The 26,315-nt window shown below is 47.6% G+C and overlaps 1 protein-coding gene across 2 annotated transcripts in view; it reads right to left on the bottom strand.

The window, feature by feature from the left end:
- LOC138268239 (granulocyte colony-stimulating factor receptor-like) overlaps positions 1-26,315 on the bottom strand; it is a 103,975-nt gene that overhangs the window by 56,596 nt on the left and 21,064 nt on the right. The window contains exons 2-5 of one of the 2 annotated variants that reach the window (XM_069217703.1): positions 21,377-21,452; positions 6,351-6,662; positions 3,456-3,576; positions 2,564-2,742 (exon numbers count right to left, since the gene is read on the bottom strand). In XM_069217703.1, the coding sequence (XP_069073804.1) occupies positions 2,564-2,742; positions 3,456-3,576; positions 6,351-6,662; positions 21,377-21,452 (688 nt within the window). Of the gene's footprint in view, positions 1-2,563; positions 2,743-3,455; positions 3,577-6,350; positions 6,663-21,376; positions 22,928-26,315 lie in introns of those variants that run through there. The other variant, XM_069217702.1, reaches the window with a different exon arrangement.

The following is a 26,315-nucleotide window of genomic DNA, read 5'->3' as shown; positions in this document are numbered from 1 at the left end:
AGCTGTTATCTATGGGTCCCAGCCATTTGACAATGTGGCTCTTAGGCTGAAAGAAAACTGTGTAAATGGAAAAGTAATAATAACTAACAAGGAAAGAAATGAGACACTTGTGGAACAGGAAATAATGCACTGCTCTGAAAAGCCATAATCAATTAACATGCTTCTTCTAAAAGAGGTTACAGAGGTTCTGCCTGGAAGGACACCACTCTTGCGCCCCTCCATTGAATCTGTAACATTCATAGAAGCTCAGAGCCGCAGCAACACAGACCGGTCCAGCAGCAAATTAGAGAACTTGCCCTTGACAATTTGATGCTGGACCGCTTCCTGTGTGCAGCCATCTTGTTTCAGGAGGTAGGTCCCACTTACCCATGCAGTCCCAGAGAAGATGGACAGCAAACAAGCACTTGCAATACAATGGGCCTCGTTTGCTCGAGTTAGAGCTATTAGCATTGTAAATTCCTAACTGGACTTTTCTTGCCACTTAAATTGTAAATGAAAAGTAAAATAGTTGAGCCGATTCAAACCGCCACGGCCGCCATGAGCATGAGTGCGAATGAGAGACATAAAAGAAAAAACAAGCTCACTCGCAGTCAAATGTATCGACAGTCATGCAATTATCCATGTAACAGGGTTGGTGTCCAAGGCAGTAACCCAACCGCCCCAAGGAGGGACAAACGTAAAGTATTTACCAATGATAACAAAGGATTTATGAAGGGCAAGCCCATGAACGAGTAATAGTGATCGGCGTGCGGTGGGCGTGGTTAAAAACCCACAGATAGATTACAACAGGTCAAAGCACTTGTACACTCGACCTAAAAAGTACTTTGAGGTTAAAATAAGCATTGGCAAATACAAAAGGTCAGGCCTTTTAGCTTTGCTAATGAACACCTGTTGGTTTTGCAAATGATTTTTTGACAATCGTGTTCAGTATCGGCCAAAGAAAAAAAAAAAAGTTAATTGCTGATGTGGAAGCACATCAGCAAAGTATAATCAAGGTGCTATGACGCATACGCAGCCATGCTACAGTGGACCTAGCATTACCACACGTGCACACGCATCTATCATCTCGTGCGCGCTTGTGCAGCGTAACCTTGTGGCCATTTTGTTTTGTGCTTTTGTTTCCCATTCGAAGGAGGGAGGCCGCCATTGTAGGACGGTAGTTGAAAAAAGTGTACCAAAGTCCATTTTTGGAAAACAGAAATTACAGCTGCCAGGACCTGCACATTTTTTAAAACATATATATATTTTTTTTTAATTCAAAACATGTTATGAGACTAGACTGGGAGGGGAGTTCTGCGACAAGTGGCAGGCGCACGGATTAAATATGTGCCAATGAGCAGAAGGAGAGGGGAGGAGCAGTGGGGGAGCAGGACAAAGATGTGTCAGAATAAACATTAAACATGGAAAGCCTAGCATGATGTGGCTGGTGGCACTCCATGGATGAACTGGTGGAGGCGATACCAAGAGTGCGGGCATGGGTTTAAGGGGGCATGCGTAACACAAGAGAATGAGCTACACAACTTATGGAACTGAATGAAGTGTTGATAGAAAATAGAAAATTAAGTTCTGTGAATGGTGGCAGAGGAGGGATACAATGTGGACAGCATATAGAGGTCACAGCAGCACCAAACGGAATCCCCCTCAGTGCCAGGGGCTTTTACGCCAATGCGTGCTGTTTGGGAAAAAAATAACTTTTCTGGTACCGAATCTGTTTCTATTTTTAAAATGATCAGTGTCGGGTAGCTTTTCCAACAATAAAGTTTCTAAAAAGCCATAACAAAACAAGCATTGACAAAGCTAAAAGGCTGAGCGCCAATGCAGGCCTATTGGCTTTGTCAACATTTCTTATTCTTTGTGATCTCCCATCAAACAGGGGGGTGAGGGGGGGTCACAGGAGATCTGCTTTAGAGGGCACAGTGCTAGCAGCAGGGTAGGTAGATTCAACCAGAGACAGGCTCAGAAGGAAATAATGCAAGGCAGGGTGGGAAAGGTTAATATTTATGGTCCTGCGGGCAGAGGGGAGTGCTGTGATGAGGGACAGTCCCAGAGATTAAAGGTACAGCACAGGCCCAGGAACCCACAAGTGTCACCGGTGCACCAGCACCCTGCATTCACAGGACACTGTGCTGGGTTCTGCCTGTGCATCAGGGCTGCACAAGCCAGAGTTAAGGGCCAACAGAGGTGCAGTCTGGGCACAAGAGCCACATCAAGGCATGTCCAAGATTATACAAAGTCAAGTGTGGAAATGGTCTTTAGTGGAAAATGACCTGGCTCCAGGCTGCCCCCTCTTGCCTCAGTGGGAGGGGGGCCTGGGAATCATATGGGCAGAACCAGGGGAGGACAGGCACCACCACCGGTTAGCCACTTATGTACCCCATTGTGTACCCATGTGTTGATGCCAGTCTTTAAGGAGATGACGGCTCTGCTCACCCAATCAGCATCACTGTCTCAGCTACACAGCCATACCATACAATACACTGAAGCACATGAAATCATCTCTTCAAGATAAAGTGATAAAACAGAACCTTATTTAAAAAACCTAGAGCATGTCAGCTGGGCTCACCCATGTCGGCGGCGAGGCGGCAGAGGGTGGGCGAGGTGGCCGAGCCCCGGGAGTTCTGCGCCGTCACCCAGATGCTGTAGAACGCGTTCATCCTGGTGACGCCGATGGTGCAGCGGTGCTGGTCCACGGGGTGGCAGATGCTGGTTTCGCCGAAGGCTTGCTCACATCTCCCCAGGTCTCTGGACATGAGACAGAGAAGGAAGACGCTGAGAACATAGCGGGGGTCCACCCACTGTCATCTACCACAAATCGACCATCACAGGCACAAGTTCAGGGGAGAAGGTCTGCGATTGATCGCAACCAACACTCAGGAAGGGGCGGTATGGGAAAGTATCACCTGCACTCATTTAGAATCCACAACATTGACTACCAACACATCCTCAAGGTAAGCAAGCGCAGGGAAATACACACCTAATAGTCTTAACTCCACACCTTCCGACCCTATCCATACGTGGTGGTCAAGACTGTGGCGTTCATGAAAATGCCGGTTGATATTAAAAACTCAATATTTTTGTAGAACACCCAGTAGGGACTCCCCTGACACATGACGCGTAGAATAGCGACTGATCAAACTTAGAGGCAGGTCCTCTAATTGCCCAGAGATCACCATTAAGGAGACTTAGATCTCTGAATATGGTGGGCATTCAACAGCCTTGGCGGTGGAGGTTACAATCTCTGCCACTCCAAGTAACCCCATGGCCCTTTCCTGCAAAACGCCACTTGCACAAACCCTGTTCTCTCCCTTTCAATACCCTGCCCCCCCAATGCAATGGTAGAGAAGCGGGGTGACAGCTTCAGTGGTGGAACTTCGATGCGAAAGAAAACTGCGCCCACCACCCAGTCCTGGCACGGTCCATCAGGTGGGGATGCAGACATGGGAGCTGGTACTCACTCTCGCACATGAAGGGTGTAAGTGGTCGGGAGGGTGGTCTCCTGTCCGGGATCCCAGTAGCACGTGATGTTGGAGATCCAGACGACGACGCAGGTCAGAATGTGCAGATCTGCAGGAGGGGCTGGGAGAAGAGGCAATGATAAGTAGAGGTTGGTAAGAGAAGCAGAAGTTAATGAAAAAGAGACGAGAGAGACCAGGGACTTTTATCACATGGATGTTTCGTGCCCTTTAAAAATGTACCACAGAGATGCAGACAACCTCCCACAGCACCGCCAGATAGACACCCCCACCAGAAAATCAAATATATATAGAGAACATTAAGCTAATAAAATTAAGGATGAAACCAAGGAAAGAAAAAAAACACTCCAGTAAATGGAAGACTGTGTTGATAAATTAACCTCGAGGTCGTCATGTGGCCTACGGCAGGTACACAATGGGGAGATCTTTTGATCTTTGAAACAATCTGGAAATGTCTTCTGAAATTAAACTAAGAACAATCCAGATCCAATGAAACTTTGCAGGACATTGGTGTGATGCTCGCAACGCACTCATTCTCTAAAGCTCATACATTCCCTCATCAAAGCCAGAAATGGTCTGGAAATCTTTCAAAGCCTGATCTTTTCACTTTACACCAGGCAATGTTCAGCATGTTTCTTTGTAAATTCACCAATCAACACACAGCACCCAGAGCTAACTGGCGAAGTTAATCCCTTTGTCACCATAAAACGTATTAAGGGGGGAATTTCACGAGAATGGGTGCATCCAAACGTACGTTGGCGAGATATGTCAAAGAGCGTATTGAAAGGTTTCTCAACAGACGGGCATGCCACCGGTTGAGGAATAAAACACATGCGATCAAATCCACCCAACGAAAGGGTAACGAATCTTCATTGCGAGACTGGTCAAGAGATAGCAAGAACGTGAAAAATATCTGCATCTAACATCAAGATCGCCAAGAGCGTAGAATTGATTTCACAGCTGTTAGAAGAAGAGCGGGGTTTAAAGATGCAATAACCTGGGAATGTTTGTGACATTGCGCAAGTTAAGAATGGTGGAATGTCAGTCTATGGAGCTTCAGTACAGAGTATTTTCTTACCAAGTAAGATAGGGTAATATTGGAATGAGTTTCTACAAATAGGTCATTGTTTTTTCCTCAATATTCAAAAAGTTTGTAATTTAAACTAAATATGACATACAAGAAAATAGACAAATCAGTGAAAAATGTACGCTTGGTGATGTTCAGCAAAATAAGACCAATTAATTGATAAATGTTTACTAAACTGATGTTCTTTAGGCAAAGCACGAAAACAACATTCATTGAAAACTGAAATCATAATGAAAGATTGTGACAAACTCTAGAAAATTTCTTAGCAAAAACAAAAAACAGCCTAGACAAAAATCAAAAACAATACATTAATGATACACACGCAATAATCTATAAGAAACAATTCTTTGATGCTAAGCCCCCAGAGTCCCACACCAGATTTACGCCCTTCGAAGAGTGCCGTCATTTGTTTCCTTCAGGGAGGGTCAACTGGTCAACAACACTAGAGGTGCTGAAATGAAATAAGGGGTCTTAACAGAGGATAGTGTTGTGTACAAATTACAGGGAGCATCCCCTGAAGATGTCAGGGGGTTAGATGTGTGTCAGTCAAGCATGGTTTGAATTAAAGTTTACAAGAGATCTCCAGCCACCAGGGAACCTTCAGGGATTGGATGAATCCACCGTAGTTTCTCGCGCCTCTGGATTATCAGCCTTACCCCGTGCATTTTCAGTCCGAACTAAAGCAGTAAAAAAAAAAGTCTTCTGCAGTGAGAAAACAAAGCAAAAAAAACAATTGTTTCCTGTGTGCCCTGCCTGCATGAGACAAAGACAACAGCCTGGGATGGGTGGATGTGCTTTTGAGATGAAAAATAGTCCCCCATGCTTTGCAATGCAAGCACTCCATAAGAAGCTGAAGGATGTACCAAGCAGCCAATAGCAAGAGACGAGAGAGCAGTGCCGAAGCCCCTTCCAGGCGCTCTGTCAAGAATTGATTCCAATAGGTACGGAGACAGCTGCAACGTCAAGCCAGAACTAAAAAGAGTGTTTTATGTATGTTGTTAAATGTGTATGTTCGTATACGTGGATTTATAAAGTGTATCGACATGTAGCACCCCGTCTATGATTTGCAGAATTTTATTTCTTTTTCCCTATCTGCATAAGTCCTCTTAGACCGTCGAGGAAAGTTGTGGATTTCATATCTTGCTCTCGGTTTCCAGCTCAAGGACTGAATTGGCCACAAGCGGCACAAACACCATGCAGAGATTTAGAGAAAGTGTGCACTTTCAAATGTTTTAATGTCCTTGTTTCTTCAGATGAAAACGTTTCCCAAGTGAAGAAATTCCTTCTCCGCCACAATTACTACCCATTGCACTTTTCTGAGGGTGCAAAGTTCAGAAGTTACCCTAGTACAGGAGGACGCGCCACATGTTTCGGCTGTTCCCATGTTTCTGTTTTGGGGGTTCACATGTGCCTCGCCCACTCCCGCGGGAACCCCCACTTCATGGCGTCTGGCTGTGAGTAGCTACACATTGTGGTTGACTTTCCGCGCCTGTGAATGCAATCTCTGCTCACAAGTCTCTAGGCCCTGAATTTGTGAGTATGGATGTGTCATTTCCAAGGACGAACACGTTTCAGCTAGATGTGCAAACCTTTTTGGGAACCGAGCCCAGTTCTGTGTTCATATGCACCAAGGCCTGTTGTATAATATTAAACCTGTGTTTTAAGAAAGGTTCTCAGAGTAGAGTTGGGAACATTGAAACCTCACGGGGCACCAGCTCCCACGTCCCAGGGCACATGTTGGGACCCACCAGCACAAGTCCACTTTAGAAATAACAGGGTGTAGTGCTTACCGCCAGCCTGGTAGGACACGTGCCCCAGGAGTCGTGGCGCCCCCCGGTGGAGGGAGTAGCAGGCGAAGGTCCCCTCTGCCCCGGTCGCCCCTGGAATGGTGACCACTGAATCCGTCTCGTTGGCTTCCACCCTCGAGCTCCTGGGAAGCGCCTCGCCGTCCAGGGTCCAGGCCAGGCCGGCCGGGATGGCACCAGCGGCCTTGGGTAGGCAGCGGGCATCGAGGTGGCAGGAGGCAGTCACAGGGGTGCCCACGTGCACTATCCTGGGAGAGATGGCGAGAGAGACACAGTGCTCCCAAGAGGCCTGGACTCCTGGTGAAAAACAAGGGATTCATTGAATGCATGAATTTATTCAATAGCTGAACAACTGCTGGCAGTTTAATGTGTACAGCACTAAAGATTTGTGTACATCCAGCTAAGCAAATAAGAAAATATTTCTAACACAGAACTATTAAATGTTGGGAGAGAAACTTCATTAAGAGTTTTTTTTTCCTAAATCTTCCCAAAACGGTAATGACAATTTATTGACAACAAAATAATCGAGTTTCTGGAAGGCGCAGGGTACACGGTTTTTATTTCGAAAAATGTATGTTCCGTGCTCGTTTTGACTAGGTCAGGCAACACAATGTGCAATGAGAGGGACTTCAGTGAGCTTTAAGGAGCCACCGACGTGAGACATGTTGGGAAAGCGGTGCCCCGGCCTCGTGGCTTGGCAGCAAGGAAGCAGGTGTACGGAGGTGCCAGGGAAGAGCTGGCAGGAGTCCAGTCCTTTCACATCGTGTACCTGCCTCTCATCACAAAAACAAGCTGAGTGGAAAACAGCAGGCGGAGGGGGAGGGGGGTCCTCAGGGCACCCCAGAAGCAGAGCCTGCCATCTTAACATCTAGCTCAGCCTCGCTGGCTTCAACTCTTTCATACCGAGGTTATCGCCCGAAGGCTTCAATAGCAGGGACTCATGTCACCAAATGAAAGACAGCCAGTGTTATCGACCTCGGCAGGATGAAAGGCGGTGTCACCTTCGGCTTGCTGCAGACCAGTGGGATCTCTGCAGCCAGGAGGAGTGTGGGGGCCCGAGGAAGGATGTATGCCAGGCTACTGAGTGTCATGAGTGTCAGTGTGTCTAGGTAAGTACTGATGTCAGAATGTGGTGACTCTAGGTACACACAGGGAAGAATACACACTCTGCGAATGGAAGTCTATATAGGTAAGCATAGATGTTAATGTGTAATGAAGGTAATACATATAGAGAAGTATAGGTTTCAATGTAGAGTGAATCTAAGTATATAGAGGTAAATAAAGATTTTAAATGAGGTGGATGTAAGCCCATAAGGTAAGCACAGATGTTAACATGATGGGAAGTAGTTATAGGTAAGTACAGATGTCACACCATCATGAATGTAAGTATTTAAAGGTAAGTATAGATTTACTATTCTTAATGTCACATGTGTATCGTCAAGGTTCATATATGTGAAGTTATAAATCTGCTTGGTTGGGGAGGAGCCAAGATGGCGAACGGGAGGGACGCTTGAGAAAGCGCTCCGTCCCGGGCTCGCCAAGAAAACATCCGCGGGGCGCTCCTGGGGCGCCGCTGCCATATCCCTGAGGTGGGATCCGCTTCTGGGACCGCTCTCCCCTCGCCGACGGCATTGAAGGCGATCGGGCGGCCGTGCGGAGAGGCTGCCACGGAGCAGCTCGAAGCAGGGAGCTGCGGCCGCCATTTTGTCAGCCGCGACGGCTGAGACACTGCCCTGGACACTAAACAAGAGGTGGGTGCGCCGAAACCGGAGCGGCCCATCTCGCGAGGGCGATAAGCCCATATTTTGCATTTACACCGACCTGGGCGGGCCCCCCCCCTCCCCGCTCGCCTATCGGCCGCCGGAGTTTCCCCCCCCACCAGGCGCGGGGGGCTCCGTGGAGCGGCGGGGGGTGGCAGAGGCCCCGGGCGGGTGACCCCCATCACAACTGAAAACAAGGGGAGAGACGCTCCTCCTCCCCCTCCGCGAAAGGCCCTGTGGCACCACAACAACAGGCCAGGGGTGGATTCGTTTTACGAGCGGGGTGGGACCCGCTCCCTGGACCCCCCAACTGCTTTACAGGGTTATGAGGCCTGTCAGGCGGCTGTGAACCCGGCCGCAGCAGACGAGCCCTCTCCGGGAGGCCGCTGGCGCCGTCTCCCCCTGAGGTGGGGTTTTGCACCAAACTTGGAGGTTCGGACGGTGAGGCGGGCGCACGGCGGCTGCGGGGACCGCCGCAAGGGGAACTGGGAGCCATATCCTCCGCCTAGCACCGACTACCCCCTCCCGCCCACAAGGGGGGACGAAGGACGGGAGATGAATCCTGACGTGGGCCTCTGGGGTGCCCCCCCACCTCATGACTGTTGGCGTGGCGCGCCCATCCCGGGAGTCAACTCTGGACCTGCAGCTAGATATCGAAGCCACCACAGACGAGACGCGCACAGGGCCGGTCCGGATTGGGCTAAGCCATACCCTCTGTTAATTGGCGCCGACCTGCACCACAGGGTGGAACACTGCTTAAAGAACTGTGCGAGCCCGTAACACACTAAGCGAATACACTTGGGAACGTCACTCCCCCATTCCATATCGAAAGAGGACCCAGAGTCTGGAGCTGGCTGCCGACTGGGGGCTCGAAGCACGCGCGCGGACCCAGCGACGGGAGGTGCCAGACCGCCTGAATAAGATCCCACTCAGAGGACCACCAGCAGGACCGAAACCTTAAAAACTGAAGTGCGCACTGGCGTGGCCCCGCAGGGATATATATGCCCTCCTTGTCTGCAGGGCCCAGAGTACGTAGGTGAGCGCGTGATTGCAGGAGGAATCAGGCCACAACAGATAAGTCAAAATGGCCGGAAGGCCCAAATCAGCTAAAAACCAGGATCGGAACACACATGGCCAGGCTCCTGGCGATCAGCAGCATACGCCCTCTCTGCAGTCGAAGGAGTCCACGCTCATGTCCCATTCCTCGCAATTCGAGAAAATATTACAAGCAATCATGGATACTAAAACCTCACTGGAGACCAGGATAGACACGGTATCGCAAGATCTGGACAGACCATGGCAAACTATCTGATAAAGTGAAGACAACGGAGGCGGCGCTAAGTGAACTGGCCCCCACGGTAGCGGACAACCAAAAACAAATTCTCCGCCTAGATGCAGAAGTAAAGTCACTGCTGAGAAGAGCAGAGGAGGCGGAAGGCAGATCCCGCCGCAACAACATACGGTTTCTTGGCTTTCCTGAAAAATCACTGGATCAAAGCTCAGAGCTCCAGTTGGAACACTGGTTAATTAAAGAGGTCCTGAACGGAACCCCATCCAAATTCTTCTCAGTGGAAAGAGCATACAGAATTCCCGGACGCCCCCGGCACCGGGTCAACCTCCGAGACCGCTGATAGCTAGGTTCCTAAACTTCAGGGACCGGGACACGATACTTCAACAGTTCCGCAGCAAAGGCCCATACAGGTATGAGGACTCGACCGTTCACGCTTATCCAGACTTCACTCAGGAAGTGCAAAGGCAACGTAACTCCTTCACTCAAGTTAAACAACGCCTCCGGGAACATGACATAAAATACGCATTAATGTTCCCCGCTAAATTACGTGTAATAACAGATGAACGCACCCATGTGTTCATCTCACCGGAAGATGCCTGGACGTGGATGCATGCCAAAGGCATCGCCCACCCCCGCGAGGCAGCCGGCACCGACGAGAACTGGTCAACGACAAAACCTAGGAAACAAATCAAGAGGCATGCCAGGGGTCAACCCACGGTGGAACAGGCTGCAGAGGAGAGAGCCAGGGCCCTCAAAGAAACCCCCCTACTAACACAGAATTCCTTTGAGACTCTCAAGATCCATCCAGAGGAAGGCTCGGAGTCTGACTCGATTAGCTCGGACTCCACATTAACGGAGGCACTGAGGGGCCCGGAGTTCACCCCCAGGTCCGCAGACACACTCTGAACAAACACTACTGAACTATCCCCCCCAGGGAGACCAACCACCACAGCCGGAGCACAGATCAGAACTTTGCGACTCCCCCCTGAAGCGGGTGGTCACATCACCTGAACTTATGTATCCTTGCACGTTTGCTCCTGGAGACAACTCCTTTATTCATATTGTGCACAGCTGGCGGCGCGGAGCGGGGGGGGTGGGCGTTTGGCCGCGCCCCGGGAGTGCCCCAAACCACTAGCAGACTGTGTCTGCAGAAGGATGCGAGCCCCTAAAATGAGCCGCATCCGGATAGTATTATTACTCCCCCGCAGACATCCATATGGATACACCTCAGCTCGCACCCAAAATGGGTGTGTAGTTTGTTGCAAGTTTACAATTGGGGTTGGGATCCAGTTGGGGAGGGAAAGAGGGTAACTTTTAGTTTGTGCACTACCGTTCTGCTCACAACTCAGGACAATTGTCCGGAGGCTGGGGGTCCGCCCGCGGGGGCGATGGGGGCGGAGGAGACCCAATGGGCCTCCCCGGGAATCGGGGAGCAAGAAACACACTCACAAATTGAACATGGCCCAATCCATAACCCACAGTACATACAAATATGACATAGTCACCTGGAACTATTAGTTAGGGGACTGGGGATTCCAGGCAAAAGGTCCAGGGTGCATACACGACTCAAACGCCATGGCACACATATTGCAATCCTACAAGAGACTCACCTACGGGACCCTGACCTGCAAGACCTACGCAGTAAATGGGGAGGTCAGATAGTGGGTACATCCTATTCAACCTTCGCGAGGGGGGTACTCATATGGATAGCAGGGAATGTCCCCTTTATCCAAACATCACACAAGATAGATCACAAGGGTAGGTATGTGGTAGTGGAGGGGGAGCTGGACGGCAAACAATTGTCAATTATAGGGGTATACGCTCCCAATAGCGCACTGCCTGACTTCCTGAGCACACTCACTCCAGCGTTATTAACGAACCCCGAAACACCCGCCATATGGGGTGGAGACTTCAACTGCACGCCGGACCCAGCATTGGACAGGTCAAATCCCCCCACACATTCAACAGTCATTAGACACCTCAGCCGCCCATTATCAACATGGGCTAGTAACATGAGCCTCCATGACATATGGCGCATGAAACACCCACAACACAGGGAATATTCGTTCTATTCAGCACCACATTAGGTACACACCATGATAGATTTGATGTGGGGTACCCTGGAGATCTGCACAGTGACTAGTGGAATAGAATACCTAGCCAAGACACTATCAGATCACTCACCGCTTAAAATAGTTTTGGATTGGGGCAGGAAGCGCCAGGTTATCCCAACGTGGAGGCTACAAGCGGAAGCCTTACACGACCCTGCATTCACAGACTCACTGAGAACAGCGCTAAAACAGTACTGGGAATTAAGCACCGGCACCACAAAACTAAGAACAATGGAGTGGGACGCACACAAAGTGGTGATCGGTGAACATTGTATTTCCACTACATGGGGGGTGAGGCGCACACTCCACGCAGAGGTTAGCAAGCTGGAGACGAAACTAAGAGCACTAGAAAACGCAGTTGCCCGTAATGAAACGCCATACACGGCTCTGAAGGAAACGCGCGCGGAACATGCAAAGGCTGATGCTACATTACGCCTCCACGATCACAAACACCACTTGGCCAGGCTACAGTCGGAAGGCGACAGATCTGGTAGGCTGCTCGCATGGCTGCTGCGGGAGGACCGGCGGTGCCCTCCAATCGGGGCGATAGGAGTAGGCGCAGGCGCAATAGCTACCACGCAGGTAAAAATAAATGATGCGTTTAGGGAATATTATACACAATTATACACCAAAAGCATATCATGCTCCATCCAACAGCTTGAGTCCTTTCTAGCAGATTCTCCCCTGCCTCAACTAAGGCACGCCGACAGAGAGACACTAGAAGCCCCCATCACATTAGGGGAACTTAACAAGGCCCTCGAACAATTACCTAGGAATAAAGCCCCAGGGACTGACGCCCTGCCATCAGAATACTACTCCACTTTTGCGACACACCTTAACACACAACTCCTAAAAACATTTGAAGAAGCAGGGACCAACGGTATCCTGCCCCCCACAATGAGAGAGGCAATGATAGTGGTCCTCCCAAAGCAGGGGCGCGACCCCACTGACGTCAGGTCTTACAGACCTCTCTCACTGTTAAACCTAGACTGTAAGATACTCGGTAAAATCCTGGCTAACAGACTAGCTCCCTACATGCATATCCTGGTACATGAAGATCAGAATGGATTCATCCAGAAACGTAACACCTTCCTAAATATTCGGAGGCTACTCAGTGTGATGGGTGACACCCCCCCGACCGCACTCGAGGAAGCGGTGATATCGCTTGACATAGAAAAAGCGTTTGATACATTAGAATGGGACTTCCTGTTTGCCACTATGCAGTTACTGGGCATCGGTCCAAAATTCACAAGCTGGGTACGCATTCTGTACACTGCCCCACAGGCCAGGGTGAAGACGGGAGGAGTAATATCAGAAAGCTTCCCGATTAGCAGGGGAACAAGACAGGGTTGCCCCCTTTCCCCCCTCCTATTTGCCTTAGCGATGGAACCACTAGCTGCACGCGTCCGAGCCAAAAAAGAAGAATGGGTGGTGTCAAGGAACGGTACTCTCCACTCCATATCACTATACGCAGATGATGCCTTGATATACATACGCAGAGTGGAGGAGTCTCTGCCCCCAGTGATGTCGCTGCTGTCTGAGTTCGGTAGAGTATCCGGCCTAATAGTTAACTGGGGGAAATCCTGTATATTCCCACTAACCAGCTGGCCCCCTGCGAGGCAAGAATGTGCCCTACCAGGCCACCTAAAATGGTGTATCGATACATTTAAATACCTAGGGATCAACGTCTACCATAAGGCGGAAGACCTAAGGGATGGAAATCTGGGGAAAGCAGTGTCCTCTGTTAAGAGCTCAGTACGCTTTTGGAATAAATTACCACTTTCACCAATGGGTAAAGTAGCTATAGCAAACATGCTGATATTACCTAGACTGTTGTATTACTTTGCGGCCCTACCAATCATTATCCCCAAAAGCTTTTTCGCTAGCTTGAACTCCATCCTACTACAATTGGTGTGGGGCGAGGGCAGAAGGCGGGTTGCACTCACCACGCTGCATCATACGGTAGCAATGGGTGGACTGGGCGCCCCAAACTTTGAGCTCTATTCTGCGGCCGCACAGCTGCAGTGGATCTTAAATTGGCTCCATAGACCCAGCTCGGCAGAAACTATTTGGCTGCAATCCCGACTCCATGGTGTTCCCATACTAGGCTGGCTGTTGGATAAGCAAACTAAAAGCACATGCACAAACAATTTGATGACAGCGGCACACACATATTGGAAGAAGTATGTCCAAAAGGGAGTCAAAAAACTACCCTATTCACCGCTTCTCCCATTGGATCGGCTTCCCGGGTGGGTGGAAGCCGGTTCATATTCACCTACAACTTGGTCAGACGCGGGCATAAGTACAGTAGGAGACTGCTTTGAGGAAGGGAAATTAATGACTTTTGAAGCTATACAGGCCCTTACATTCCTGGCATATCACGCGATATATCATGCAATCAGGAAAACATGGGTATCTGGGGACGTAGAGCCTGATATCTCAGCCACCCTACACCACATGCTGAACTGGGACCCCCAAGGAAAAGCAGTCTCAAGCCTTTATAAACTCTTGAACAGACCCCCGGAAGACAACCTGCAGAAAGCTTGGGAGAGGTGGAACATCGTATTGCCCACCCCGATCTCAGGGACAGAATGGCCAAAAGCTTTGAGCCACACACGTGAGGTCTCAAGAAACCCCAGATTCCGATATACACAGTTCAATTATCTACATCAGACATATCTGGCGCCGGCCAGGATTAAACGCATGTTCCCCGGGTCGGATCCAGCCTGCCCCAGATGCAAAACACCAGCAGCACAGTTCTATCACATGGTTTGGGAGTGCCCGCGGGTGCGGGGGGAGTGGGCAGGGGTGGTCACAGCCTTAGTGGAAATTACGGGGCTTAACCTGGACACGAATCCCAAATCCTGTCTACTCGGACTAAGGAAAAGGACGAAAAGAAATAAACTCTTGCACAGGTTTGTAGATCTAGCGTATGTAATGTACAAAAGATTGATAGCAATGAACTGGAAGGCTCGCAATACACCTGACTTAAAAGCCTGGCTTGCCCTCACGCTACGCTGGGCCCGCGCTGAGCATCAGGTATTAACAAATTTAGCACGCAGGGGACTGCGACAAGCGGGCTGCGAGGCCTGGGGCGTTTTAGTGTCCAGGCTAGAAGCCAAAAATGATGAAAGACCCCCCTGAACCACAGACAGCTGCACCCACCTGGAAGGCCGCGGGCCCAGCCCCGGCAGAAAAGCAATACTACACTCGGGATGCATACATATCCGGCATCAATGCCTCGCCAACACTGTTAGCACAGCAGCCCCTCCCAAGGCATGCATGCCACAGCGCCAAAAGGCCTGCACACTTAACCTATAGACACCAGCGCTGTGATTCACCGTGCCATATCCTCCCACCTGCCCCCCCTTCCCTCCCTCCCCCCCTTGTTTCCTCTGCCCCCCCGTCCTCACCCGTGTGGCGGTGAGGGCCCCCGATATCAGCGGCAATAGAACCACATCGCAACTGAACGCTTTGTCCTGCGTGGCGACAAACTTCGGTAGTGCTGGGTGGAATTAGTGGACCGGGAAGTGCACACAAGTTCTTAGTTGTTTGTTATACATTGACTTTAACACGAGAGAGCCAGATGACAGACTGTAAACAATAACAAAATGCTATCAATGACTTTTGTATGCAATATAATGTATGGCTCTTTAACTAATAAAAACATGTTTAAAAAAAAAAAATCTGCTTGGTTAGGGTTGGGACTAGGTTTCTATTGGCCAGTAGGGCTATTTAAGCCTAGGGCTCAGGGCGCCTCAGCCCGGACGTCGAGGCTAAGGGCAGAAAGGGCAGGGGCAGTTGCCTGTTCGGGTCGGGCCTAGGGCCACAAATTCTGCCCAATATCCCATTTAGTAGAAAGGACCATACTCCCTCCACATCCTAACACAATATCAGCAAAGACATCCCACTCACGTACCACAAACAAACCTCAAACAGATTGCAATGTCTCATCAACCAACACGAAACCCCACATCCCACACCTATACACATATCCACCACAACTACAACAGTAAGACACCTTCATTCTCACAGCAAACACTACTCTGTCCACTCCCACTAACACAGCCTGCCACCGCCCACACAACACAATATCACATTATACGTTACTTTCAGCCATCCAGATACACTCCCTGTTCATACAAACCAGCAGCACTATCCTCTATTTGCTCCACACAGACCCCCTTCTATCATGACAATACCTACAGCCAGCCTTCCAACACACCAACCACAAACACCCTTCACCTCTTCACCAATTACACACAACCATACAATCCATACACTCCACCACACATATTACTCTTCCAGTGAGCAAAACTAACACAAACACCACTAACCCTCGTCCAGCCCCTCTTACACACTCTTCTTCAAACCCCCTGTAATACTCTAAAACCACTCACCAGCACTGACTTACATACAAATCCTTCACAGAAAACCACTACATCAATATCCCCTCTCACGATTCAACAAAAACAAACAAAAAAACAGACACACGCATCTTCACATCAAAATAACAGTTTCATAATACTTTCAGTCACACCAACTCCCACCCTCATGACTACACAAAGAATACAAATCCTGCCCAATCTTTACCCCTACAGTCTCACTCTTCACAAACATCTACCACAAGCACCCCAACACAGCAACATTCATTCACCGCCTCTCATCCATTGCAGAGTTTAGAGCCTTACATCATGATCCCCATGCTCCTCCACCACCCCTAACCCATACTCCATCCACACTAAACAAACGCAAACAATATAACCAACATGCCACCCGTAACAACTTCGCAACCCCTTGTCTATTACATAAAAAGGCTACCCTACAAAAAACAGTACACTCTTCATGTCTCTCTCAGCCACCAAATCCACCACCCACACACACAGACCCAACAAAATGCCTCCTAAGCCTGCTGGAACAGGAACACTACATAGCAAAGCAGGACTATTGTGACCCTCACACAGTTATCACAACAAACAACAGACCTGCTACAAGCTCAAAATATACTACTCACCCTTCTCCTAAACAAAACAACACTACCACTAACACACATTTTCTAAACTGCCAGCTCATAAATGCACGATCACTCTAAAAAAAACAAGCACCACATCTACGACCTGCTCACAGACACACAACCTGACTTACCATTCATAACAGAATCATGGTTGGGAGACGACATGGCCCCAGTGTTGCACAAAGCCGTTTCTCTGGGCTATCAAACCATCAAACAAAACCGTATAGGCAAGAGAGGAGGTGGACTAGCTATTATATTCAAACAAGCAACAAATCTCAGTAAAACAGACATTTCCATACATGGTTGTGAGGCCCTCCTCACCAGATGCCACGCTACTCCAAATTCCTCCTGTAACTTTCTGCTCCTTTACAGACCTCCACCTAACAACTCAACATTCCCAGGTGCTTTTCTAGACACAATCTGAAACCTTATTACATTATGCTCAAACCTATGCATTATTGGGGACCTAAACATTTGGTTTGACAAACCTAATATGACCCATCCAAAAGCTATCACCACTGGCCTAGTCGCATTGAACCTACATCAGATTGTACACAATCCCACACACATCGCTAGACACATCCTAGATGTCATTTTTGCTAAGCCTGAACTAATTACTGTTCAAAGCATCACATTAATCACATGGTCAGACCACCATTTAGTAACTTTCCAACATCAAACACCACAAATTAACACACCCCATAGCACCTTACAAACATGCATCTATCGATCATGGAGCAAACTCAATTTTGAAGACTTAGAAACACAACTAACAGCCAACACAGATCTAGACACAATTCATTATGTTCCAAAACTTTATGAGTGGCTACAGAAAGCTTTCAATATCCTAATACCACTCAGAACAAGCATTTGCAATGCAATGGGTCTCGCATTTGCTCGAGTTAGAGCTATTTGCGTTGTGAACTCCTAACTGGACTTTTCTAGCCACATAAATTGAAAATAAAAAGTTATACAGTTTCACATAAGTGAGCTGTTTCAAAGCGCTACGGCATCAGCGTGAAACAGCACACAAAAGGAAAAAGAAGTTTGCTCGCAGTCAAATGTATCGGCAAAAGTGCAATTAGCCATGTAACAGGGGCGATGTCCATGGCGGTAACTAAACCGCCCCAAGGAGGGACAAATGTAAAGCATTTACCAATGAAAATAAAGCATGTTTGAAGGGTAAGCCCATGAACCAGTGATAGTGATGGGCGTGCGGTGTGCGTGGTTAAAAGCCCAGATACATACCAACACGTCAAAAAAGCAGCGCTTGCACGCTGCTATGCTCAACCTAAAAACTAAACAGGACAAAACAAAACCAACACCTTGGAGAAACACAGAACTTATAAAGATAAAGCAACAAATCAGAAGGCTGCAACAGACCTGGCTCAAAACAAACATTCAAGACAAACTTCAGCTACACAAACTTAACAGAATATACAAATCATCAATCAAGAAAGGTATAAAAAATAAAAATAAGGTACTACTCAGACAGAATTCTAAATGCTAAATCTGCAACTAAAGAATTGTATACAATTCTCAATTAATTTCAAAAACCTAAATGCATGGAAGGAAGTCATCCCACTACTCAAAATTTCACAAACAAACTGGCAACTCATTACACAACCAAGGCAGACAGATTAGACTCCTATTTAAAACAGAAGAAAACCATCAGCACAAAACCCCTTTCCTAAAATCCCCTCCAAGAATAAACCAACCCAGCCTCTGCACTCCTTCAAACAAATATCACAAGGTGAATTTATGGATTTGGTCAAAGCAAGCAGACCTTCCGGTTGCCCTTCTGACCCTTGCCCACCACACATCTTCAAGAACATTCTTTTATTTACTTCTGCAGCCACCTATAAGATGAATCATCCATAACTCTTTAACTACAGGAACTTTCCCTGAAGACCTGAAAAAGGCATACATATATCCTTTATTAAAGAAAACAAACCAAGACCGCAAAGACCCCAACAACTACAGACCAATCACAAATGGACCTTTCCTTGGCAAACTGATAGAAAGAGCAGCATTCGCCCAGATGTCACAATTCATTGAAGACAATTCTATACTTTCAGACTTCCAAACTGGATTCCACCCAGGAAGAGGCACTGAATCGGCACTTATAGCAATCTGTGATGATCTTAAAAACACAGTCGACCGAAATGGAGTTACTGCACTACTTCTCTTGGACCTCTCGGCTGCCTTTGATACGGTTGACCATAACACCCTAATTGAAAGATTCTATGAAGCCGGGATAGAAGGGACTGCTCTCGACTGGATTACATCTTACCTCCAAAAAGGAACTAATATCATCTATTCTCCCTACTTCTTATCCAAACCCTACCTCACAAAAGCAGGGGTCCCCCAAGGATCAATCATCTGACATTTGCTTTTCAACATCTACATGATGTCGTTACCAGAACTGATCAATGATTTTCAACTCACGTGCTACAACTATGCAGATGACACACAAATACTACTTAAATTAGAATGCCCCAAAAACATTCAAAACTCACAAATCTTAAGTTGCCTCAGAGCCGTTGATCAGAGGATGACCTGGAGCCATCTCAAACTGAATGCTTCAGAAACTGAAATACATGTGGCGACTGGAAAAATTATGACCACTGTGCGCCTGGCCTGATGACCTTGGACCACCTCCTCAAGTATCCAAGGAAGTTTAAAACCTTGGAATTTCCATGGACTCCAAGTTAGCAATGAATGCCCAAGTGGACAAATTAGCACTAACAAGCTTCATCACCTTGAAGACTCTGCAACACATCTTCCCCCACCTCAGATTTCCACACAAGGTGCAAGCGACTATCTCTCTTGTACTATCTAAACAGGATTACGCCAATGGCTTCTACCATGGATCATCTCTATTATGAAAAAACTACAACATATTCAGATCTCCGCTGCTAGGCTACTTGTACATGTAAAGCCACAAGCCCACATCTCCCCTGCCTTGAGAGCACTACACTGGTTACCCGTTGCCATAAGATGCACTTTCAAGCTGCTTTGTATCACCCACAAAGCTATACATGGAAAAGGGCAGCTTTTTATCAGAAACAAAATAACCAAATACATCCAACAAAGAAACCTCTGCTAAAGATTGGCACCACCATACAAGAAAAAGAGATTAGGTGGTACATCCTTCTCTGTTCAAGCAGCCAAACTATGGAATTCATTACCCCCAAATAAAAGATCCACAGATAACTATCTTGTCTTCTGAAGACTACTCAGGAGTTGGCTCTTTTCTCCATAACCACCATATTCAAACAGCAATGGACGGCATACGCATGTGTTGATAAATATGTTTATTCTGATTATGTGTATATTCTAGATATGTATAGTTAACAAGAAATATGTATAGTCACTATTTCATAATAATATATTATACTCATGTATATTTACTCATGTGTATATATATATATATTAGTATTATCCTATGCTTAACATGTTCATAGGTCATTGCATAGCTCCTAGATAAGTTGTTATATTAGATACTTATGAATCCCTGGTCTCATTTTCTATTTCACAATGAGAAAATGTTATCTTAACTAATTTAACAGCAAGCATTTCACTATTTCAAAATTGAGGAAAGATAAATGAATGTTAGGAAAAGTACTCTTGTTAATTAATATCAAACATTACAAATCTTGAAAGTCTGTCTTTATACAATACTACTTTGCTTCTCATATTATTATACCCATTGTTATATTCCTTCTACATATATTCCCTTACTATGTATTTGCATATCTATTTAGTGATTACTCTAGCCCTACTGTACTAGAGAAAAAATAAACAAATACAATTAAATCTATAAATAAATTAAAAAAAATACAAATTTTACACTCTCATAAGCTTTACTCTGTCTCCCCCATTACCCCGTGTCTCTATCAATTTATCCTCATCCCCACTCCCACTCATCCCAAATCCATTCTACTACTTTTATCTCCAAAACAACCCTGCCGAAGCTCTTCCCTCCTCTTCCACATCTAGCTCACCCAAACCTCAGTTTACGACCATGATCTCCCAAACAATCCTACTAAATTCTCCCTCATTTATCTCACCTTTGACTCATCCAAAACCCCTCCTGCTACTATGATCTCCTTAATCCCTTTCCAGACTCTTCCCTCCTCCATCTCTCCTTTAGTCATCCCAAGCCTCATCCTATTACTATAAACTCCCAATGAACACTTCTGGATCCTTCCCTCCTCTATCCGTTACTCTAGTTAATCCAAGTAACAAACACACACATCCTCTGCTCAAATTAACTCATATTACTACTGTACTCATATTTCCCTATGCTAATCCACCACTAATTCCTCTTGGGTTTCGTAGTAGCATGCTACTTGCCGAAAAGCACTTTGATGTCTCTTCAGGGGAAGTAAGCGCTATATAAATACAATTACAATCATAAATCTGTACCTTCCTTTACAATGTTTTGGTTCTTGACATTTAGGCTGCAGTATTTTGGTTCCACAATATTTAAAACTTACAAGTACCCAAGAAATATTATCCAGCAGAACAGGCTGGGGTAAAGGCAGTAGATGCATGTAATGAGATCTGACGCAGATGCCTGATAGCAAAATTACTGAATGAGCTGACGTACAGGTGGAGGCCATTGGAGGTTTGGCTGTCAAGAGTAGGCCTTAGAATTTACAGAATGTGTGGGCCAAGGATACTCATTGGCTGCCCTGGGCCGGGGCTCTATAAGCCATGCAGAATGACTGGGATAAGAGAACTTGGTTCTGTAAAAACCATAAAACACCTGTCAGGAAAGAAAACCAAACACTGGTGCAGGCAGGTACCCTACCGGAGCGCAGACTTACCTCTCCAGTACATTAGACAAGGAAGGAGGATGAAGAGGCCAGGTAAGGGATGCCTCACACCCATCAGGAGTGAAACCTGCAAGGAAAAGGAGAGAATATGAGACACCACCGAACTCCACTGGACTGACCACCACTGCGTCCACTTCTCCTTCATGAAACCCACCACCAACAACACACTACACCCTACCTCAAGTGGAACAAGATCTCCAAGGAACACCTGATCTCCAACCTCGCACAAGCTCCACCTCCCATCACCAACGACCCCAACACCACCGCCCACAACCTCACACAATGGCTAGAAACCTGCGCAGACTCCCTTGCCCCTTTGAAAACAAACAACAACACCGTACCATCAAGACCGCCCCCTGGTTCACCATAGAACTTCAATCTTCCAAATGAGAATGCCAAAAAATTGAGAAAGCCTGGCTCCAAGAATCCTCAATGAACAACTTCTCTGCCCTCAAAACAGCCATACACAAACACCACCAACTCATCCGGACCACAAAACGGTCCTTCTACAAAGAACGCATAGACAACAACATGCACAACAGCAAGGAACTCTTTGCCATCATCAAAGAACTCACCAAACCCAAATCCTGCACCATCGACCCTCCAAACTTCCAAGACTTCTGCAACTCCCTCTCCAACTACTTCCATCACAATATCGCAGACATACATGACAGCTTCACATCATCAGCGCCCACCACCAATGACACAACCAACACTACAACACCCTGCTGCACCAACCGACTGAACACCTGGACCCCCACCAACGATGAAGAAATCGGCAAAACCATGAACTCCATCCACTCAGGCTCCCCAACAGACCCGTGCCCCCACCACATTTTCAACAAAGCCAGCCAAATCATCGCTCCCCAGCTCCGTGCTTTCATCAACAGTTCCTTCGACATCGCAACTTTCCCAGATATTTGGAAGCACGCCGAAGTCAAGGGTCTTCTCAAAAAACCCAAAGCAGACCCGGAAGACCTCACAAACTGCCAACCCATTTCTCTTTTCCCCTTCCCTGCAAAGGTTGCTGAGAAGATAGTTAACGCACAACTGTCTCGCTTCCTAGAAGAAAACAACATACTCAACGCCTCCCAGTCTGGATTCCGCAAGAACCACAGCACTGAGACCACCCTCATTGCCTGCACAGACATCGGGACCAGAGTGGACAAGGGCGAGACAGTCGCCCTCATTCTCCTAGACCTCTCTGCAGCTTTTGACACGGTATACCACCAAACCCTCCACGCAAGCCTTTTCAAGGCCGGAATTCGCCACAAGGCCCTAGACTGGTCACCTCCTTCCTCTCCGAAAGAACCTAAAGAGTTTGCCTCCTTCCTTTCCGGTCTACAGCCACCAAGATCATCTGTGGGGTCCCCCCAAGGATCCTCCCTCAGTCTCACCCTCGTCAACATATACATGGCTCCTCTCGCCAACATCCTCCGTCCCCACGGCATCACCATCATTTCATACGCTGACGACACCCAGCTCATCATCTTCCTCACCAGGAACCCAGCCACTGCCAAGATTAACCTGCACGCCAGACTCCTCGACATCGCCAAATGGATGACAACAAGTCACCTCAAATTGAACTCAAAGAAAACAGAGATCATCATCTTCGGCCCCAACAAGACAGCATGGGACGACTCCTGGTGGCACACCACCCTCGGACCACCCCCAACACCCACCACCCACGCACGCAACCTTGGCCTCGTTCTAGACTCATCCCTCTCCATGACCCAGCAAATCAATGCCATATCATCCTCCTGCTTCAACACCTTTTGCATGCTACACAAGACTTTCAAATGGACCCCTTTCGAAACAAGAAGAACAGTCACCCACGCCCTCATTAGCAGTAGACTGGACTACGGCAACACCCTCTACGCAGGGACCACAGCCAAGCTTCAAAGAAAACTCCAGCGAATCCAGAACGCAGCCGCACGTCTCATCCTCAACCTCCCTCGCCACAAACACATATCCACCCACCTCAGATCCCTACACTGGTTGCCCATCAACAAAAGGATCATTTTCACAGTCCTCGTCCATGCTCACAGAGCCCTCCAGGACACTGGACCGGCCTACCTCAACGAACGAGTAAACTTCCACATACCAACTTGCCAGCTCCGCTCCACTGACCTCGCCTTCGCTACAGTCCCCCACATCCAACACACCACCTATGGCAGCAGATCCTTCTCACACCTCGCCGCCAAGACCTGGATCTCCCTCCCCACCAACCTACGCAAGACCCAGGACCTCCTAACCTTCAGAAAGCTTTTCGAGCAGTAACGCCCCCCCTCCCGGCATCTTGAGACCCTACCGGGTGAGTAGTGCGCTTAAGAAATTATTTGATTGATTGATTGATTGAGTATTCAGAGAAATGCCATGTCTTATTGCTGCGGACCGTAGACTGCTCCACGCCTGCCAAAGAGGAACCTTGAAGAGCTCAACTGCAAAGTGAGACATCCTACAGCAACACTATGCCAGCGATGACATCAAAATCCAGCATCAACCCTCTGAGGACTGCGAAGGCACTGCCGGACAACACGCTGCGTCAACTGGAACAAGACTTGGCTCCTACACCACTCCACAGTGGGCCTCTCAGATACAAAAACCAATGACAAGGTGGGCATCCAACATCAAGACACTGAGGTTTCACGTTACATACCCTGCTAACTAGAACAACACTTGACTCCTACGCCAATCCACCATGGACACCTCAGATCCTAGAACAATGACAAGGTGGGCCTCCAAAATCAAATCACTGAGGTTTCACCTTGTACAACAGACCCCGTTAACTAGAACACCACCTGATTCCTACACTACTCCACCATGGACACCTCAGATGCAATAACAATGACAAGGTGTGCATCCAGCTTCAAGACACTGAGAATAGAGGCTTCTCAACGTACAACACACCCCGTCAACTAGAACAACACTTGACTCCACCACCACTTCACCGTGGACGCCTCAGATCCTAGAGCAATGACACATTGTGCATCCAGCTTCAAGACATTGAAGCCTGAGGCTTCTCATCGTACAAAACACCCCATCAACTAGAACAGCACTTGACCCCTACACCACTCCACTGTGGACAGCTCAGATACAAGAACAATGACAATGTGGGCATCCAGGCACTGAGGACTGAAGTTTCACCTTGTACAATACACCCCGTCAACTAGAACAACTCTTGACTCCTACACCACACCACCGTGCACACCTCAGATGCAATAACAATGACAAGGTGTGCATCCAGCATGAAAACACTGAGGACAGAAGTTTCACCTTATACAATACACCCGTCAACTAGAACAACTCTTGACTCCTACACCACCCCACTGTGGACACCTCAGATGCAATAACAATGACAAGGTGTGCATCCAATGAGTAAGGACTGAGGTTGCACCTTGTACAACACAACCTGTCAATTAGAACAACACTTGACTCATACACCACTCCACCGTGGACACCTCAGATCCTAAAACAATGACAAGGTGTGCATTCAATATCAAGACACTAAGGCTTCTCATCGTACAACACACACCATCAACTAGAACAACACTTGACCCCTACACCACTCCACCGTGGACACCTCAGGTACAAGGACAATGACAAGGTATGCATCAGGCACAAAGACTCCGAGGACTGAGGCTAGGTTGTCTGCTGCCACCCAGCTTCTCTCCTATAGGACTCACTCCTTACCACTCAGGAAACCCGTCTAACATCACACCTAGTTGTACAAGGGCTACAGATTAGGGAGTAGCTTGTTTTTAGGATGTACACATCATCCTACCGCAAGACACAAAACACATAACACAAGTTTGTACATCTGTCCTTGCCAGGTACTCAACACACGTTCTATAATCACACCAACTGGATTAATTTATCAGACAGCAACTCCACTCAATATCAGGGCATAGCCTCTTTCAAGATACATCTTCTTGGAGTAAGCACCAGATGTATGCTGTGTAGATGTAATGCCTTTAATTAAAACATGATAAAATGTGTTATATAAAAGTATACACCTTCAACGGCGATCTTGAAGCATCACATACTGGCGGGAGGCGTTACACGCGCATGTGCACCCTAAATATTGACACCGGAACATCGACTGGACACAATATCAAGAACAGAACATTGAAAATAAAACATCAACAGGTACGTAAGTCTAGGTTTTCCATAAATAACGCTCTATATTTGTAGCTACGTGGAATATGTGTCTTCAAGGTTAGTAGATGGGATGTTAGGAGTGGTAAACCTGTGGTTCCCTGTATGCACTTAGCTTTCGAGATTTTGTCCTTCAACATTCTGTCCTCAATATTTTTGTACCATGATGTTCGGAGGGCGGATCGATATTCAGTAGTGGCCACGACGCAGCACCAAAGCCATATAGCTCTCGAAGTGCTGGCAGATAAACAGCACTGGGGGACCTCAGCAAGACATATACACTGGGACATTCCAACAAAACCTGCATTAAATATATCACAGCCTCGCGCTGGGAAAATCACCCCCAATGCGCTCAACGCTGCATCTTAAGTACCCCTACGGTTTGTGATGCATAAATAAGAAGTGCTTTATTTTGGTCACACAGTGAAAAATACACCCCCTCTCCCCCGCCCAGGGCAGACTTTAGCACTTATGGCTCCCCGTAGAACAATCTTTTTTGGCGCCTCCTCATGACCTCCTCCTAGGATTCCCACCCAGCAAAAGTGCGCCTCATCTCTCCAAAGCCCCTCTGTAACACCCATCTCATTCATTTTAAAGTGCTGGTAGAGGCTGGCTTTACTAATCCACTCAGCTATCCACATAAAATATAGATCTGTTCTTTGCAGCAGGCACATTAACCCTCTGCACTACCTTATGGAGAGTCATAACTGCTACTAGAAAAGTCTCCGATTTCTCTTTCTAGCAGAATTATTACTCGCAAGAGTTATCTTGA

This window comes from Pleurodeles waltl, chromosome 12 (genome assembly GCF_031143425.1).
Source record: "Pleurodeles waltl isolate 20211129_DDA chromosome 12, aPleWal1.hap1.20221129, whole genome shotgun sequence".
NCBI lineage: Eukaryota > Metazoa > Chordata > Amphibia > Caudata > Salamandridae > Pleurodeles > Pleurodeles waltl.
This window is presented reverse-complemented; position numbering and strand designations above follow the sequence as displayed.